Source organism: Nicotiana sylvestris, chromosome 9, assembly GCF_000393655.2.
Source record: "Nicotiana sylvestris chromosome 9, ASM39365v2, whole genome shotgun sequence".
Classification (NCBI taxonomy): domain Eukaryota; kingdom Viridiplantae; phylum Streptophyta; class Magnoliopsida; order Solanales; family Solanaceae; genus Nicotiana; species Nicotiana sylvestris.
This window is the reverse complement of record NC_091065.1, coordinates 138,729,508-138,748,120: the sequence shown is the minus strand read 5'-3', so window position 1 is coordinate 138,748,120 and position 18,613 is coordinate 138,729,508. Positions and strand designations below refer to the sequence as shown.

At 39.7% G+C, this 18,613-nt stretch overlaps 1 protein-coding gene and 1 non-coding gene across 2 annotated transcripts; both read left to right on the top strand.

The window, feature by feature from the left end:
* Positions 1 to 8,329: 8,329 nt before the first annotated feature.
* Positions 8,330 to 11,360, top strand: LOC104244536 (WAT1-related protein At2g39510-like). The gene is made up of 7 exons (XM_009799983.2): positions 8,330 to 8,629; positions 8,739 to 8,801; positions 9,052 to 9,168; positions 9,775 to 10,018; positions 10,377 to 10,538; positions 10,663 to 10,814; positions 10,985 to 11,360. The coding sequence occupies exons 1-7, from the start codon at positions 8,427 to 8,429 to the stop codon at positions 11,160 to 11,162; spliced, it is 1,119 nt and encodes a 372-aa protein (XP_009798285.1). The 5' UTR covers positions 8,330 to 8,426; the 3' UTR covers positions 11,163 to 11,360.
* On the top strand, positions 10,121 to 10,284 carry LOC138878783 (U1 spliceosomal RNA). The gene has a single exon (XR_011402559.1). It is a non-coding gene; the product is annotated as a U1 spliceosomal RNA (small nuclear RNA).
* Positions 11,361 to 18,613: the final 7,253 nt, after the last annotated feature.

The window sequence follows — 18,613 nt, the reverse complement described above, 5'->3', positions numbered from 1 at the left end:
CGCTCGCCATGTTGAACCCATTGAGGACCCGAGTGGCGGGCACGATCCGTTCAAGCAGTCTGAGCTGTTCTATCACCCTCGACCTGATAATATTGGCCGAGCTACCTGGATCTATGAGTACACGTTTTATATGAAAAGAATTTGCAAGAAAGAAGGTTACCAGGGCATCATTGTGGGGTTGAGACAGGGCCTCGGTATCTTCTTCGCTGAACATGAGGGCATCTTCGGGGATATATCCCTGAGTCCGTTTTTCCCTGGTGATGGATATTTTTGTTCTCCTCATCACGGGTTCCTGTGGGGCATCGGTGCCCCCCATGATCATGTGGATGACGTGTTGCGGTACGTTTGCCTCGTTCTTCTTGGTTGCCTCCCTGTCTCGAAACTAATTTTTTGCCCGATCGCTAAGGAATTCCCGAAGGTGACCTTTGTTGAGAGTCGGGCCACTTCTTCTCGTAGTTGATGGCAATCCTCGGTCCTGTGACCGTGTGTGTTATGGAACTCAAACACTAAGTTGTAATTTCTCTGTGAATAGTCCGACTGTATTGGTTTGGGCCACTTGGTGTCCCTAATTCACGATGTCTGATATGTCGACGCTGAAGTTGTATTCCGATAAGTGGGGCGCGTTTGTCGGCACCATGTTCCGATCGAACCTAGTTCTGTTGATGAGCCCCCGAGGATCCTGTCCTTGATCTATCCTCCGATCGTTGCGGGGTAGGTTGCGCCTCGGGGCGTTCCTTCTATCTTCATGGTACGGTTGGTACCTTTCTTTGCTTGGTTTCGATTCTTTTGCCAGGAGTCTATTTAGGTATACTGAGCCCGAAAGGCTCCCAGCTGGTCATCCTTGGCCTTGATCTTTGACTAGTATCAATTGTGAACGTCCGACCAGGTCACGACCGGATATTCGATTAGATTCTGCTTCAACTATTTTGAAGCCATCGAGCTTCGTTCGTTCAGGCCTTGGGTGAAGGCTTGCACCACCCAGTCTTTAGAGACTGGTGGCAGCTCCATCCGTTCCATCTGGAAGCGGGATACGAATTCTCGCAACATCTCGTTCTCTCTCTGCTTGATTTTGAAAATGTCAGATTTCCTTGTTGCTACCTTGATGGCTCCGGTATGTGCTTTTACGAAGGAGTCTGCTAGCATGGCGAACGAATCTATGGAGTTGGGAGCCATGTTATGGTACCACATCATGGCCCCCTTTGAAAGCATTTCTCCATATTGTTTCAGCAACACGGGCTCGATCTAGTCATTTTTTAAGTCATTGCCTTTTACTGCGCAGGTGTAAGTAGTGACGTGTTTGTTAGGGTCGGAGGTGCCATTGTACTTGGGGATTTCCGGCATTCTGATTTTCGGGATAGGCTTCGGGGCTGCTTCCTCGGGGAACAACCTCTGAATGAACTTCTTTGAATCCAAACATTTGAGGACCGGGGGAGCACCTGGGATTTGATCGACCCTGGAGTTGTAGGTCTTGACTTTTTTGTTGTTGGCTACAATCATTCTCTCACCTGATTCAATCCTTTTGGTGAGGTCCTCGAGCATTTATACAATGGCGGGGTCAGCCACTGACCCGTTGTTGCTTGTCCTTTCGAGTGCTCGCTCGACGGGGGGAGCCGTCTCTAGCGCTGCTGTGCTGGGGGTTCTTGGATGGTTTTGCAGCTGAGCAATGGCCAGTTGTTGTGCCTGCAACATTTCAAAAATAACATGAAGACTAACTTCCTATTCTTCCCAGGCCGGGGTTTTTTGAGCTTCCTGTTGGTCGTTGTGCTGTACGCTCCTGTCGGTGTGAGAAGTTTCGTCGACTTGTTGTGCGTCCTGTGAATCTGTGTCCGCTAGGATCGGTCCGGGAGCGATATCAGGATTCCGCGGAGGTGCTTTAGCAGCCGGGACATCCATACCATTTTCCCCGTGATTTTTGAGGTTGTCGTTCTCAACTCCGTTTACCGAGCCGAACATTTTGGCCTGAAGTCAAAGGATTTTGGACAAGAAAAAGTGTGAAAGCTGATGTGTATTTGTGTAATGAAAACTAGCAAGAAAATAATTACTTTTATTTTTAGTCCCACGGTGGGCGCCAAACTGTTTACCGTGAAAATGGTAACAACAATTAATTTGTAAATGAGATTCTAAAAATACGTGATCTATTCTCGAGCTAGTTGTTAGAGCAGTTAATGCTAAGAATGCTAAGTGTAACGGTGAAATGTGGGGTAAAAAGAGGCAGTAACCAAACCGAAGGTGGGGGCTGTTGCCCGGATGCAGAGATGGTCGATGCAACCTCGGGGTCGGCGTTAGTATCGATCTTGAACTATCGGGGATAGCTGGGGATGAGATAACAGTTAAATATATAACTAGACAAGGCTCTTTGGGTCGATATTAAGTTATATAATGAAGAACAAGTTAAGAGGCGATGAATACGGAGACGACCTCGAGCCAGTACCAAGTGATAAACAAGAAGAATGACCGAAGATAAATGGCTTTAAGCCAAGGGGAATAAGCAAATTAGAGAAAAGAGGAAGAAAGAAGATATTATTTCCCTTGAGTAGGATGATTGAAGCTACTCTACAAGATGTTGGTGACCTCCCTTTTATAGGAAGGGGACGCCCAAACTAAGTACAAGACGTGTAGTATGACAAAAGAGAATGAGATGTGATAGCTTGTTAGCCTTACGTCGCATGTGGGTTGACGTTGAGCCGCATGAGTAGATTTGATCGACCCCGGGTGTATTCCTCGGGGGGATTCCTGCGTTCGTCGGGGCTTCAGCCAATGTTATTCTTGGTAGGGCATCGATAGGTTTCGAGGGAAGCGACTGACTCAAGATCCCGTGTTTTCGGGGTCACTCTTCGAAGCATTATGTCAAGGGCAAATCGGTCCCCCGAATTTCACCGCACACACAACAGCAGGCTTGACAAGTACCATTTAAGCTCCTCCAAGGCCTGTTGGCATTTTGGAGTCTATGTAAAGTTATTCTTCTTCTGCTTCAACAATGAAAAGAATCGATGGCTCTTATCGGAAGACCTCGAGATGAATCGCCCCAAGGCGGCTATGTGCCCTGTTAAAATCTGCATGGCGTTTACGTTGTTTATTATCGTGAAATCCTTGATAGCTTTGATTTTGTTGGGGTTGATCTCGATACCTCGATTGGATACCATGAAGCCGAGAAATTTGCCGGAGCCGACCCCGAATGCGTAATTTTTTGGGTTGAGCTTCATGTTGTATTTCTTTAGTATATTGAAAGTTTCCCTATTTGTTCTTCGAACATTTGGTTTACTAGGTGTTGATAGGTTGCACCAGCATTTTTTAGTTGGAATGGCATTACATTATAGCAGTAGGTACCATGCTTAGTGATGAACGAAGTTTTTTCCTAGTCTTCTGGGTTCATCTGTATTTAGTTGTAACCGGAATAGGCATCGAGAAAACTTAGAGTCTCGTGGCCAGCCGTGGTATCGATCATGTGATCGATGTTAGGTAAAGGGAAAGAATCCTTGGGGCATGCTTTATTTAGGTCTTTGTAATCTACACACATCCTAAGCTTGTTTCCCTTCTTAGGGACTACTACTACATTCGCTAACCGTTCGGGATATTTTACTTCCCGGATGGACCCTATTTTGAGAAGTTTGGTTACATCGTCTTTGATGAAAGTGTGTTTGACCTCAGACTGAGGCCTCCTTTTTTGTTTCATCGGGCGGAACTTCGGGTCCAAGCTTAGTTTATGAGTAGTGATCTCCGGTGGGATCCCTGTCATATCGAGATGAGACCAAACAAAATAATCCATATTACCTATAAGAAGTTGAATAAGTTTTTTCATGAGCTCGGGAGTTAACCCTATACCCATGTATACCTTTCGATCGGGTAGATGCTCGATTAGTATGACTTCTTCCAGCTCTTCGACCGTTGATTTTATGGCATCGTAATCATCGGTGACTATGAAGGATCGAGGAACCCTGTAATCATCATCTTCTTCAGTCCCATGCATCTCCAACTGGGTAGGGGCTGATGTTTGTGGTTGCTATTTGACCTCCTATTTCCCCTTCGAATTTGACTCTTTCGTTGATGAGAAAGCCGATATTGGTATCACTTCTTCGACGGCAAACATTTCCTTGGCGGAAGGTTGCTCCTCGTAGACTGTTTTGACTCCCTCTGGTGTCGGGAACATTAGAAGCTGGTGAAGGGTCGAGGACACTGCCCTCATATCGCCCTCGATCACATGGAACTTCATTTCTTGGACGGTCCCAACCATATTTACTGGAAAATTTATCTCACCTTTGGTTATTTCACATGCCATGTTGAAACCATTTGGTACTCGAGCCGCGGGCACAACCTGATCTTGTAGACCGAGCTATTCTACGACCCTTGATCGGATGATGTTGGCCGAGCTACCTGGATCAACTAAAACACGTTTAACTTGAGTCTTATTCATAAGTACAAATATTACCAGTGCATCGTTATGGCGTTGTATGATCCCTTCTGCATCCTCGTTATTGAAAGACAATGTTCCTTTTGGTAAGTAATCCCGAGTTTGCTTTTTCCCTTGTGATCGACACCTTGGCGCATTTAAATACTGGTCCTTGAGGAATATCGACCCCTCCAACAATCATGTGAATCATATGCTTTGGCTCTTCTTGTTCGTTATGTCTATTTGAATCTCTATTTTTGAAGTGATTCTTGGCCCGATCACTTAATAATTTTCGAAGGTGCCCCTCGTTGAACAATCGGGCTACTTCCACCCTTAGTTGTCTGCAATCTTCTGTTTTATGGCCATGGGTACCATGATACTTGTACACTTGGTTGGGATTTCTCTGGGCTGGATCGGTCTGTAGAGGTCGAGGCCATCTAGTATCTTTGATACGTTCGATGGCTGACACGATGGCGGATGCATCTATGTTGAAGTTATATTTTGACAATTGCGGTGCTTCTTTGGGCCCGACATCCTTGTCGAAACCACTCTTGCTCATGAGTCCCCGTGAACTTTGACCTCAATCGTTTCTACTCTCATTTTGTGTAGAGTTTTCCCAGATCCGCTGCCTCTACGGTCTCTATTATATGGTTGGTATCGATCTTTATTCTACCTTGGTTCTCGATCAATATCCCTTTTGATTCTATCCACGGGCCTGTTAGGATAAACGGACCCAGAAGGAGCCCCCATTTGATCATCCTCGACTATGATCTTTGACTGATGCCGATTGTGTACATCGGCCCAAATGACAACCGGATATCGATCAAATTCTGCTTCAACTGTTGTGAAGCTATGGAACTCCGAACATTGAGACCTTGAGTAAAAGCTTGAATAGCCCAATCGTCGGTGACCGGTGACAAATCCATTCATTCCATTTAGAATCGACATACGAGTTCCGTGAGAATCTTGTTGTCCTTCTGTCTTACCTTGAAAAGGTCTGACTTTCTTGGTCTGACCTTAATGGTCCTGGCGTGTTCCTTTAGAAAAGAATATGCAAGCATAGGAAACGAGTCAATAAAATTAGGCGGTAAATTGTGATACCATATCATAGCACTATTCGATAAAGTCTCCCCGATTTTTTTCCAGCAAGACCGATTCGATCTCGTCATCTTCCAAGTTATTTTTTTGATAGCACACGTGTCGGGGGTGACGTGTTCGTTTGGATCAGTTGCCCCATTATACTTAGGAATTTCGGGCATACGAAACTTCTTGGGGATTGGCTTCGGAGCCGCACTTGGGGGAAAGGTTTTTGTACAAAATTTTGGAGTCTAGTCCTTTTAATATCGGTGGTGCCCCTGGGATTTGGTTGACCCTGGAGTTATAAGTTTCCACCTTCTTATTGTTTTCCTCGATTTTCTTTTCCCCTATCTCGATTCACTTTGTTAGTTCTTTGAGCATTTTTATGCTAGCAGGATTGGTCTCCGATTCCTTCTCATTCGATTTCCTAGAAGTTGATTCGACCCTTTATATAACTTCTTGGGATGACTCGAGTTCGACCCTGCTCGGTGTGTAGTTCTGATTTTTGAGCTAGGCTTTTGCTGCTTGTTGGCCTGCAACATTTCAAAGATCACCCGCAGGCTGATCCTGCCATCTTCACCGCCATGTGCATTCTGAGTAGCTGACCGGGTCCCTCCGCGAATGTTGCTTTATCGACGACCAAATTTCCATTGATGGCTACATGTGAACTGACATCTGATTGGATCTACAAACAGAATTCCATCGAGGCCTGCTGGGGGTACAACGTTTCCTGGTGCAATATTCTCATTCTCGCCATGGTGGCTAAGATCATTGTCAATGTGTTGAGGTGCTGACTGAGAGTTTGACATTTTTTGATCCTATAATGAAAGATACTTCAAAGAACAATTGTAAAATAATGTGTGTTATGAAAATACCAGGCAATCACTATTATCCTTATCCCCACGGTGGGCGCCAAACTGTTTACCCTAAAAACGGATAACAATTGAATTTGTATTATGGTTTTAAGGACACGTGATCTTACTTAGCCCAAACTGAGCAACAATGTAAATTGATATTACATTGAAATTGATAATAAATAGGAATTAAAGCAAACCATATGAATCAAGTAACCTTGACCCTCGAATTTGATCACCCTTGATCAACCAAGTGAAGATTTAGTTGACACAACAATAAAGTAATAGAATGTTAAAAGCTTAAGAGAAAAGTAGTATATTGCTTTATGTAACGTGAATATGATGTCTTTTACAAATGAGCAGACCCCCTTTATATAGTAGGGGAGTCCTACCCTTAATACAATCCAAAATATGGTAAAACATCCCAATTAGCTGATTAATCGGCCTCTTCTTGATACGTGCCGAGATTTCCACCGTGATCCTCGCCCGATCGCGGATATCTTGGCTTTTCGTTATTTGACTCGGCATGCTTCCCTCGATCTTGCTCGATCTCTATCCCGTTCGATCTCGATCGGTTCGTGAGTCACGAGCTTGGCCATCTAACTTCGTGTCACGGTCTGGTATGACATGGGGTCGAACCTTGTCTGTCACGCCTCGATCTCGATTAATCATAAAAAAGGACAAGCCCGATTTTGACCGTATACCGGAGTATTAATTTTTTCATTCTTTGTCATCTCTTTGGTTTTACTACACATTTCATTAATATGGATTTATCAAGTACCAAGACCCAAGTGGTGGAGTTGGTTGCGAATTTACGTAACTACCTTAACCGTAAACATGCATGTGAATGTAGAAGTAGGAAATGATTTAATGTTCATCACGCATGTGCTCTAGTAAATCTTCTACGGATAAGAGAATTGTAATCCCTTTAGTAGATTCGAATATGAAAGTCCAACACAATTAAATTGTGCAGCTAATCAATAAATTGTTCATAGAAAGCAAAGTTCAACCTCAACTTAAATTCCGCAGTTTTCTTCAAGTGAACTCCAAATAGGAAAGTGGTGTACACTTCATGGCTAATAATAAACTTTTTCACATACAGAGATACAAGTGAAGAAGAGCCAAACAATCAACTAACCTCATCGAATTATTCCGATTTTTATAATTCTATCTTTTTCTACATATAACATAAAGTAGAACTCGTTGAGCATTGCTCTGATTTGCTGGCATTATTTTTGAAAGAATTCATCCAAGCTGAATGTCCACTAAGAAGACATGTTTGGTTTAGTGCATTGTTGTGACGGTTCTATCTCCCTCGTCAGCAACAATGTCTTATCATAAATTGCTTCTTTTAAAATATAAATTACTTATTCTTCGTTTCCGAAATAATGAAGAAAAAAAAACCAAATACATAATAGACATTTGATTTATAGCAATAATTCTTAGAAATATTTGAAACCTTTTCTTCACCTGTAAATTATAAAAATATTCAAACTGTGGGAAAAAGATCACTTTACCAGTTTTCATGATGAGAAACTTTATAGAAATAAGTAAGCCATTATCTGAATGAAGAGAAGTGTTTTATTGAACAATTCCATTATAAGATGATAGTGGAGTCCATACAGTTTTTGATATGGAGACGTGCTTAGCTAGCTTTGTTTGTCCCTGTATCAGCAGGAGAGTCAGGATTTTCATTAAGAGGAGTCAAAATATAAAGAAATAAACTCACCAGTATATATATACTATAATTTTCCGACAAAGGGTTGACCCAAGGGTGGTCAACTGAACACCCTTCGCCAAAATATTATACTATGTATAAGGTAAAATATTAGTACTTGTTATTGATTAAATAATAAACTTTGAACACCTTTGCATAGCGCACTAAAAAAGGGTGTTCAAAATTTGAATACCCTTATGAATTTCCGGGTTTTACGACTGTGCATGTCGTTCGCCACTGTGCATGTGGCTCCGCCACTGCCCTATATATAGAACCGCAAGGCGGGGTTTGTGAGGTACAAAGCATTGCTTACCCAATACTTTAACTAGCTAGTTGAAATATTAAAAAAAGAAAAGAAAGCTACGTACTGTGCAGTAAAGAAAAACGAAGCATGTCAACAAGGGAAAGGATATTGAAATTTGTGAAGGAAGCACAGCCATATTTGGCAGTGATATTGTTACAGTTTGGATATGCAGGATCAGCTATAATAGCTAAGTCTGCTCTAAATCATGGCATGAGCCATTTCACCTTTGCCGTCTACAGAAATGTCTTTGCCACTTTTGTCTTTGCTCCTTTTGCCATGGTCTTGGAAAGGTCTTGTAACATATTCATGCAGTGCAACTCTCTTTTTTACTTAGATGAAGTTATTTTTGTTTTAAAAAAAAGATAATAATTCTGGTTTCTCTGGTTGTTTAACACACAGGAAAATAAGGCCAAACATGACTGTATCCATTTTCTTGAAGATTATGTTGCTGGGCTTACTGGAGTAAACATCTATGACATTAATACATTAGCAATTTTTTCCACTGAAAACAAAAGCTGCCTTTTTTTGCACATTGTCTGATATTACACTGAAAACCTATGTTACTTGGACTTTACAAAAATGTTGTTGGGTGCGTACGTGTCGGATCCTCCAAATTTAGTACATCTTTTGAGGATCCGACATGGATGCATCAACACTTTTGGAGAGTCCGAGCAACATAGTTAAAAACATAAGCTGCCTTTTTTTATTGCAGGCCTGTCATCGACCAGAACTTGTACTACACAGGGTTGAGATACACTACTGCAACTTTTGCAACGGCAATGTGCAATGTGCTTCCAGCCCTTACCTTTTTGTTGGCTTGGATCCTAAGGTATTATTTACCTATCTTGTCTGCAATTTATTTTATCACATGCACGTTCATATTCAACGTTTAAAAAGGACAAAAAAAAATTGATAAGTACGATCGATGTATTTAACTGAACTATTGGATCAGCAAAAAGAACCAAAAAAAGTATCAGCAAATATCGTGTAACAAAAGAGCCCATGGGAGTTTTGAGCCGTCTTATCGTCCAAAATATTCCCTTTGTTTAGTAATGACTAGAAAGTACAGTTGACATAAAACCCAGTACAGCTTAAAATACAATTGTTAATGCATCAACGCAACAAAATAAGTACTCCCTCTATGATACTCTTTCTTTTTAAATTTGTTTTAAAAAAGATGACACTTCTGAATATTTGGAAACTTTTTAATTTAAACATTCATTTTACCATAACTAACATGCTCTTATATCCAAAGAATTATGCTAGATATTTTAAGAAAAAAAAGTTATAAGAGTACCTTTGATATGTGCTAAAAGTCTTATATTTTTTAAAATTTGTACTGATCAGTCAAATAGTATCATATGAAATAAATCAGGGTATACGATGTAAAGTTGGTTACATGAGTAGGTAAATAATAGGTAAGTTGAAAGTGTAGGCTTGAGAAGGTGAACATAAGGAGATTATCAAGCCAAGCAAAAATAGTGGGAACAACAGTGACATTTGGTGGTGCCATGATTATGGCACTAATTGGAGGACCTACAATTGGATTGCCCTGGACCAGACATCTCCTTTCTACTACAACTGCTACTAGTGCTTCTCTGACTGAGCTACAACCCATTAAGGGTGCTCTCTTCATCGCAGCAGGTTGTATCTGTTGGGCCTGCTTTTATAATCTTCAGGTACTATCCTTAATAAACTTAAGTTATTAAATGATTCACTATAGATGACAATGTTGAGACCAGCAGGATAATCTACGTAGATCCGTTAACATTATTTTTTTCTTACTTACCTGGACGGGTCGATGGGCGATCAGCAAGAACCATGGCCTAGGCTGATGACTTTCATTGCACAATATTGGAGGGGTGCTAGCCTAATTAAGGTTGACCCAAGTGGTCGAGCCTACATCATAATTTGTGGTGGGGGCATGCGTTCGCGCAGCCCCTATCACCCCAATTGTGAGATTTTACTGGGTTGTTGTTGTTGTTATTGTATTGTTATTTTTCTTTTTTTCATATTTTATGTTTGTGTTACAAACAGGCAATAACCTTGAAGACATACCCTGCGGCATTATCGCTCACTTGTTTGATTTGTTCGGCGGGAGCGGTGGAAGGCACAGCTTTGACCCTTGTGGCTGAAAGGGGCAATACTTCAATCTGGGCTATCCACTTGGACACTAAACTTTTATCTTACGTTTATAGTGTAAGCTTGAACAATATTCTCTAGTATGTGCCATCATTAATTCATATTAATATTTATCACCTATTAGTCACGACTTTCCTAGAGCTTACTTTAGTTCACGCAAAACAAAATTTCACGGATGCAGGGAATGGTCACTTCTGGGCTGGGCTATTATGTTTCTGGATTGATAATGAAGGATAAAGGGCCTGTTTTCGTCACTGCTTTTAATCCTCTAAATATGGTACTGGTCGCAATTTTGGGTTCATTCATTTTATCCGAGCAGCTAAACTTGGGAAGGTACGTACATGCTTATTTACTTTATTAATATGATTATTATTATTAATTTTTATTTTTATTTTTTGGGGAACGAACAATTGATTATCGCGATATCATTAATGATTTTTATTTCAAGTAGTAACGTTGAGTGCAAAAGAGGTTGTCTAATATGGTGCCGGATGAATATATAGGGTTTTGGGAGGGGCAATCATTGTCATTGGACTGTATTTAGTAATATGGGGCAAGAGCAAGGACCAAATATTGTCGAAATCGAGCAGCACTGACGATGCTGAAGCCGAACCTGTTGGTAAAGAAACATCTATAACAAAGTCTTTAAATCAGGTAAAAGCTGGAGACGAAGCTGTTTAAGAAGAAATTGCGAGGATTTAATAATAGCTCCTTTTTAATGGTTGGGTTTTAGATAATGCTCAAGTTCCCCGCACAGAAGGATGTTGCTTTTGCATTTCTTATTAAAGAGAATTGGAAAAATGACCAAGTGCGTTTAGCATCAGCGAAGCATTTGTCAATTTATTCTGCTGATGAAATGGACGTCCGATTTATTGCAAATGCGCTTATTGTATTGAACTAACTAATAAAAAATGAAAGAAAGGAAGAGCAAAAACAAGAAGAGGTAAGACTCATTCTAATGATGGCTTAAACAAATGGGAGGCAGAGGTGCTGGACATTAGAGTATTATATTGAAATTAATCTTGTGAACCCATTTAATAAAATAACTAACTTCCCAAATGCTAGGCTCGAACGAAAATTAAGAAAAGCCAGACAAGATGACTTTTCATGGAATAGAATGGAAGAGCATATCAAATGTCTTCTCAATATGGCTGGTTCGAACATAGGAAATTTTAATACTCCCTTCGTTTCAGCTTAGATGACGTATTTTCCTTTTTAGTCTGTTCCAAAATAAATGACACATTTTTAAATTTGGAAATAATTCAACTTTAAACTCTTTATTTTACTCATTTTACTTTTAATGAGAAACTTTTATAACCACAAAAATATCATAGCCCCACAAAGCTTTTACTCCTTAAGCTTTTAAGACTACAAGTTTCAAAATTCTTCTTCTTTTTTCTTAAATTCCGTGCCGAGTCAAACTAACTCATCTAAAACGCAACGGAGGGAGTACTAAACATGCCAGACCCATCTGAATAAACAGACATGGAGTATGGAGATTTATTTAACGTCATTCTTTGTACAGTATCAACTGTTTCACCTTTTTTGCTTTTCCTTTGTAGAATCTGTTATGATCTATTAGTAAGTAATTACCAAGTAGTTTTATTCTTGATCTAATTTTATTGGTAGTAAAAACTTCCTTGCTCTTGATCTAATTTTATTAGTAAACTCTTGCCTCAATACCCATGCAAAAGTTGTTATGCTTGGAAATGACCCTTGTGCAATTGTGCATGGGCATTTTTAGTTTTGCCTTAGCCTTCTTTGTTGTGCATGCATATGTCTTCATTAATTCATTTCATTTTCTCCACCTTGCTTTTTGCTCTTCCCTTTTCCTATAAGCTTGTGAGTGGGTGACGAGCGAGATAGTGGAAGCTCGTGGTTGCCAAACGCCAATGCTGATTAGGTATTATTTGCCTGGCCTAGATATGACAAAGTTTCAACGAGAATAGAGAACCCCACAGCCAACTCACGTGTCGAAAGCAAAAACTCCTTTTTTTCCCCTTCCAAGTGCATAGATACCGAACCCAATAAGTAAAAGGACAAGCAATCAAATAATCCCCCACCCCCACCCCCCAACCAAAGCAGATTTCCCATCGCCTCGAGCAAATTCGACTCCCCGATTCCACATCCAACCGAGCTGAATTTTAATCAGAATTGGCAGCAAATTGTTTACCCTAAAAACATATTACAATTGAATTTATACTGTGATTTTAAGGATACGTGATTCACTTAGCACAAATTGAGAAAAAACGTAAATTGACAATGAAATTAACTGTAAATATAAATGAAGCAAACCAAATAACACGTATAGCTTTAATCCTTGAGTTAGATTGCCCTCGAATTAAGTGAGTATTTCGCCAGAAAGTATGAACACAGTAGCAAAAATATTGAGAGATTAAGAGAGAGTAAATATATAGCTTTTGTAACGTGAGTCTGATAATTACAAAATGATTAGAACCTCCTTTATATAGTAGAGGAATTCTACTTATGGTACAATTCTAAATACAGAAGGAAATCACATGATTGGCTAAATGACCGGTCTTGACTTGATACGTGCCGAGATTTCTGCCACGATCCTTGCCCGATCACGGATATCTCGTCTTTCTGTTATTCGGCTTAGCAGGATCCCTTCGATCTCGCTCGGTCTCTATCCTGCTTCGGTCTCGATCACGGCTGGTCTCGATCTTGATTGGTCATCGACTCATGAGCTTAGCAATCCATCTCCGTGCCGTGGTTCGATGTAATGCAAGGCCGAGCCTTGGTCTGCCACCCTAGTGTCATTTAGCCATAGAAAATTAGGGAAGCCCGATTATGACCTTATACAGATAGTCCCCTCATTTTTCGGAGTGTAATGACAACAAACGAATTGAGTCTTCGAACATCCCCTCGGTTTACCATGATGTAAGCAATGTGGCGCAAGAGGCAGAGGTGACCGAAACATCCCGTCGATTTAGTTTCCTAGGCATTTAATGCGCGTCAGTCGACGATCGGCCACTACCAGTATTGAACTGCCGTTGCGAAACCAATAAATAGCCACCTTCTTCATTCTTTCAAACTTTACTTTCAATCTCCTTCATTCTAATCTTCACAGCTCTTTGCGTTCCCTAGATCATTGTGTTTTCAGTTCCCCGAGTTTCTTTACTTGTTTCTTCGTAAAATATCCAAGCGTTCCTCTTCCGTTTTATTCTTCCCAATTTAAAAAAATGGCTAAGACCTCAAAAACTGTCCCACACAAGGAAACCGCTTCTTCCACTACTAGAAATCCAGTAAAAAGCGACCACAAAAAGCGACAAAAGTTGATCGCTTATAGGCCTAAAAGCGACCAAAAAGCGACCAAACATGCCTAGTCGCAATATTGCTGGTCCCTTTACTTTAGGGACCAAAGTTGGTCGCTAATTAGCGACCAACTTTGGTCTCTAAGGTAAAAGGACCAAATATTCTGATTTTGACTTTAGTGACCAACTTTGGTCGCTATATTAATTTAATAATATAAATTTGGCGACCAAAGTTGGTCTCTACATATGAAATACGTTGTTTTTAATTTATCATTAATCATTAGAAAGCGACCAACTTTGGTCTCTAATCCAAATATTATATTTTAAAATCTGGACAATAGAGACCAAAGTTGGTCGCTAAATTCAAGAATTTAATTTTTTTTAAAGATAAGCGACCAACATTGGTCGCTATATTTCCAGAAATTGTATTTTTTTTAATAGAAATCTGGGCAGGTAGCGACCAAGGTTGGTCGCTATTGCCCAGAAAATTATTTTTTTATAGTGAAATGCGACCAAATAGAGACCAAAGTTGGTCGCTTTTCTTGGTATATTTTTGGCAGAAACTGCCTGTTTTGGCAGCTACACCACCTGCCAGCTTACCAAACATCCTAAACAGGCATTTTATGCCAGCAACAACAACAACAACAATTAAAAGCAACAATCAATAGAACTAACACATTAAGCTAACAAAACTAAGTTAACGCTTATTACAAGCCCATTCGAACTAAAAAGAACTAACACAATAGAACTAAATTTTTTTGTCTAGTTCAAAGTATATAAAGTACTCAAGGAGTGTTCTTTCAGCATCCTCGTCCGAAAGTTGGATTGCCTCGCCCGATTCATTAGGTGGTTTACTGTGTATGAATTCTCTCACGTCAGTTGCATGTGAAGCGAACCTATATGAAAAATTATATATATTGAATTAGTATTTTAAAATTTATATAAAAGTAAATCAAATCAAAATACTTAATGAAAAGTAAAAAACTTACATGTATATAGTCGAGGTTCGACCCTCCTTTCTGAATCAGTCTCTTTCTTCTTCTTTACAATACGAGTTTCATTGAATAACTCATCTTGCTTCATTGGCATCATAAAGCTGTCTGGTGGCTTTGGTGATTATCCTCGTGGTACTATTACTCCGGATGAACTTGGATACAGAGAATAACTTGGATACAGTACCTGACAAGGTGTGTCTTTGATCAATTGTTGATCTATATAGCTACAATGATAATGAGAAGGCAACGACATGTGTTTCAAAATAGTGATGGTATAGGTAGGATTTAACCTTTCCTAAGTAGATAAAAGAGGTTATAGAGGAATTCTCTACTTCACTTTCCAAGAGGAAGAGAAGTTTGATTGATAGTGACAACGTTGATGAAGACGGAATATTTTCCGTTGGTCATGACAGTTCCCATAAAGCGGGGATCATAAGACTCTATGATGATAAAGATTATAGGAAGTTTTGTTCTAAACTTTCTTGCAAGTCTGATCCGTACAAGCTTAATATGATATTGGTGATATTTCTTCGGATTCAGACAATGATTTGACCGACAAAAGTATGGAAATGCTCTTAAAAAGAATTAAAGGTAAAATGTTTTTCTTGGTAGAGAAGGATGCTGAAAAGATTTTACCTTTAATTCTTTTTAAGAGCATTTCCATACTTTTGTCGGTCAAATCATTGTCTGAATCCGAAGAAATATCACTAATATCACATTAAGCTTGTACGGATCAGACTTGGAAGAAAGTTTAGAACAAAACTTCCTATAATCTCTGTCATCATAGAGTCTTATGATCCCCATTCTATGAGAACTGCCATGACCAACGGAACACATTCCGTCTTCATCAACCTTGTCACTCTCAATTAAACTTCTTTTTCTCATGGAAAATGAAGTACAGAATTACTCTATAAGCTCTTCTTTTATCTACTTAGAAAATACTAAATTCCTACCTACACCATCACTATTTGAAACACATGCCATTGCCTTCTCATCATCATTGTCGCTAATGAGAAGAACAATTAAAGGCACACTTTGCCAGGTACTGTGTCTTAGTTATTCTTGGTGGAAGTTCTATTGCTTGTCTAATAACATCATCAACCTCTTCTAATAATCCTCTAGCAATCTAAAATTCCAAAACATAAACTAAAAGTTCAATTCATATCCTAAACCTTCAATTCATATCCACAAAAGTTCAAGTCATATCCTAAAGGTTCAACTCATATCGTACAAGTTCAATTCACAAGAACAAAACCTAAAAACTAAAAGTTCATCAATTCTTATTGTCACGACCCAAATCCCGGTCGTGATGGTGCCCAACACACTACTAGGCAAGCTCGACCATTATTCAACACTTAACCCAATTTATCAAAAATAGCGGATGGAAATATTAATTAATTCAAGATCAAAGTACTGAAGAGTTTAACAAAATACACAACATAATCTCACTAGGACCCGGTGTCACGAATCTGAGCCTCTAGAGTACAGAATATCATCCTAATACATAGTGTATCCAAAGTCTGATAATGCGGAAGAAAAAAAAGATAGGATAGGATAGGATAGGATAGGATAGGATAGGACGGAAGAAATCAATGCTGCGAACACCATACAACTACCTTGATACACTCCCAGAGGCTGGATCTGCTGATCAACTGGATCTACTGAGCCTGAGACTGCCCTGGATCTGCACACAAGGTGCAGGGAGTAAAGTGAGTACTCCGACCCAGTGAGTAATAAAAGTAACTACAGTCCGAAGATAAGAAAATCCAGTAAATACACAAAGTAAGCTAAAATCCAAATATACAGCAACATATGGAACTGAGCAGCTAAACACCAGTATAAATACAAATACATGAATGCAATGCAATGCATATGATGGTACATTCCAGTACCCACTGCGGCGTGCAGCCCGAGCCATCCATATTTATTTATCGTCGACGGCGCTCACTGGGGGTGTGTACAGACTCCGGAGGGGCTCCTACAGCCCAAGCGCAATATCTTGGTCAGTCATTGTTACCTGACCGGTCAGCCATTGTTACCTGACCAATTTATATCATACAGTGCCATTGTTACCACTGTTCAAGTATATCATCCAGTGTCATTGTTACCACTATTTCAAGTATATCACACAGTGTCATTGTTACCACTGTTTCAAGTCACTTTATAATCAGTCCAGAAAATAATATAATAAGCCCCTTGGGCATTTACAAAATAGAAGTTCCCAGCCCGGAATACATTTAAAAATATCATTTAAGTTTTCAACACTTAGAATTATGGCTGAGTTTGCAAAACAGCATTTAAAACCTTGGACTGAAATTAAATGATATGCAAATCATGCTAAGCAGTAATATCAATCCTCGAAGGATTTTACAAATCGGCACAAGGCCCCAAACATGGCATCAAGCCCAGTAATATCAATGAAGTATGTGTATCAATCACCAGTATAGTATAAACATCACACGGGGTGGACCAAGTCACAATCCCCAGTAGTATCCGACCCCGCACTCGCCATGGAGTGCGTGTCACGCCTCAATATAGCGTTACGATGTGAAAGTCCGGGGTTTCAAACCCTCAGAACAGCATTTACATCTATTACTCACCTCTAGTTCTCTATGCCCTTGCCTCTCTAATTGGCCTCCTCGTGTGACGAATCTTCCAAAAATCACACAAACCTCGATGAAGTTCGATTTCTAAAAGACGGGGTTTTAACCATACATATCTGAAATTCGCCCCTTAATGATACTATAATGATCCTATACAGTTATGTAACTTCAATCTACTATATAACACTCAATATGACCAATATTAGTACTAGATCCCATAAATTATGCCATTTAAGCATATTATCAAACATCTTGTAGGTATAAATATTTACACCTCTTAACTATAGCATTGGTTCCTCCAACTATCACCATTAACCAACAATTCATCGCACTATTATTCTTTAACAATTTATACTCCTAACATCACATGTGTGATCAACCATTCACACCCAAACCAACAAAAATTCCATCAAATAAACACCTTTAAATCCCTACCATGTTCATGTATTTAAATTGGGAATTTATGGCTTCCAACCACCATACAATAAGTTGTAATACTTGATTCATACTCATATTTCCATAATATATCCATATATGTGAGTCTAAGGTGTAGGATTTACCTTTTGGAAGAAATCTTGCAAAACCCTTCTTTGAGTTCTTGAAGGAATTTCTTGAAAATCTAAGGATTTTTAAGATCAATCCATGTTAATATAAGTGTTTGGGAGTAGTAATCAACTCAAAATACTCCAAAAATCTTACCTTAGGAGTGCAATTAGGTGCCTTGGTCGAATTGGGGGTGTAGAGGAAGCCCTAAGCTTGAGAAATGACTCAATTCCTTTCATTTACGATCTTTAGAGTACTTAAAAACCTTCAGTCTTGTAGTTCGCGCGTTGTTCGCGCGTTTTTTCGTGCGTTTTTCAGAGCATTCTGCCTCAGACGCGCGAAATGCGCGACTTCACGCGATACTTCGCGCGCTCTGACACCTGACCAGTGAAATGGTCATAACTTTTTGTATACACTTCCAAATGACAAACGGTTTATTGCGTTGGAAACTATACTCAAAGGGATTTAATTTGATAGGTTGTTGCTCACACAACTTCTTATATAACGAGAGATATTATCGTTCAAAATGAGGCCTTGCGCGCACTCATTTACAACTTTCGTCTATTATGAAATTTCCAACTTCAAAAGTTCCTGTTAGCCATCCGAAATCATCCCGAGGTCCTCGGGACCTCAACCAAAAATACCAATACATCTTAAAATATTATTCAAACTTGTTCCAATTATCAAAACACCTTGACTAACACCAAAATTATAGA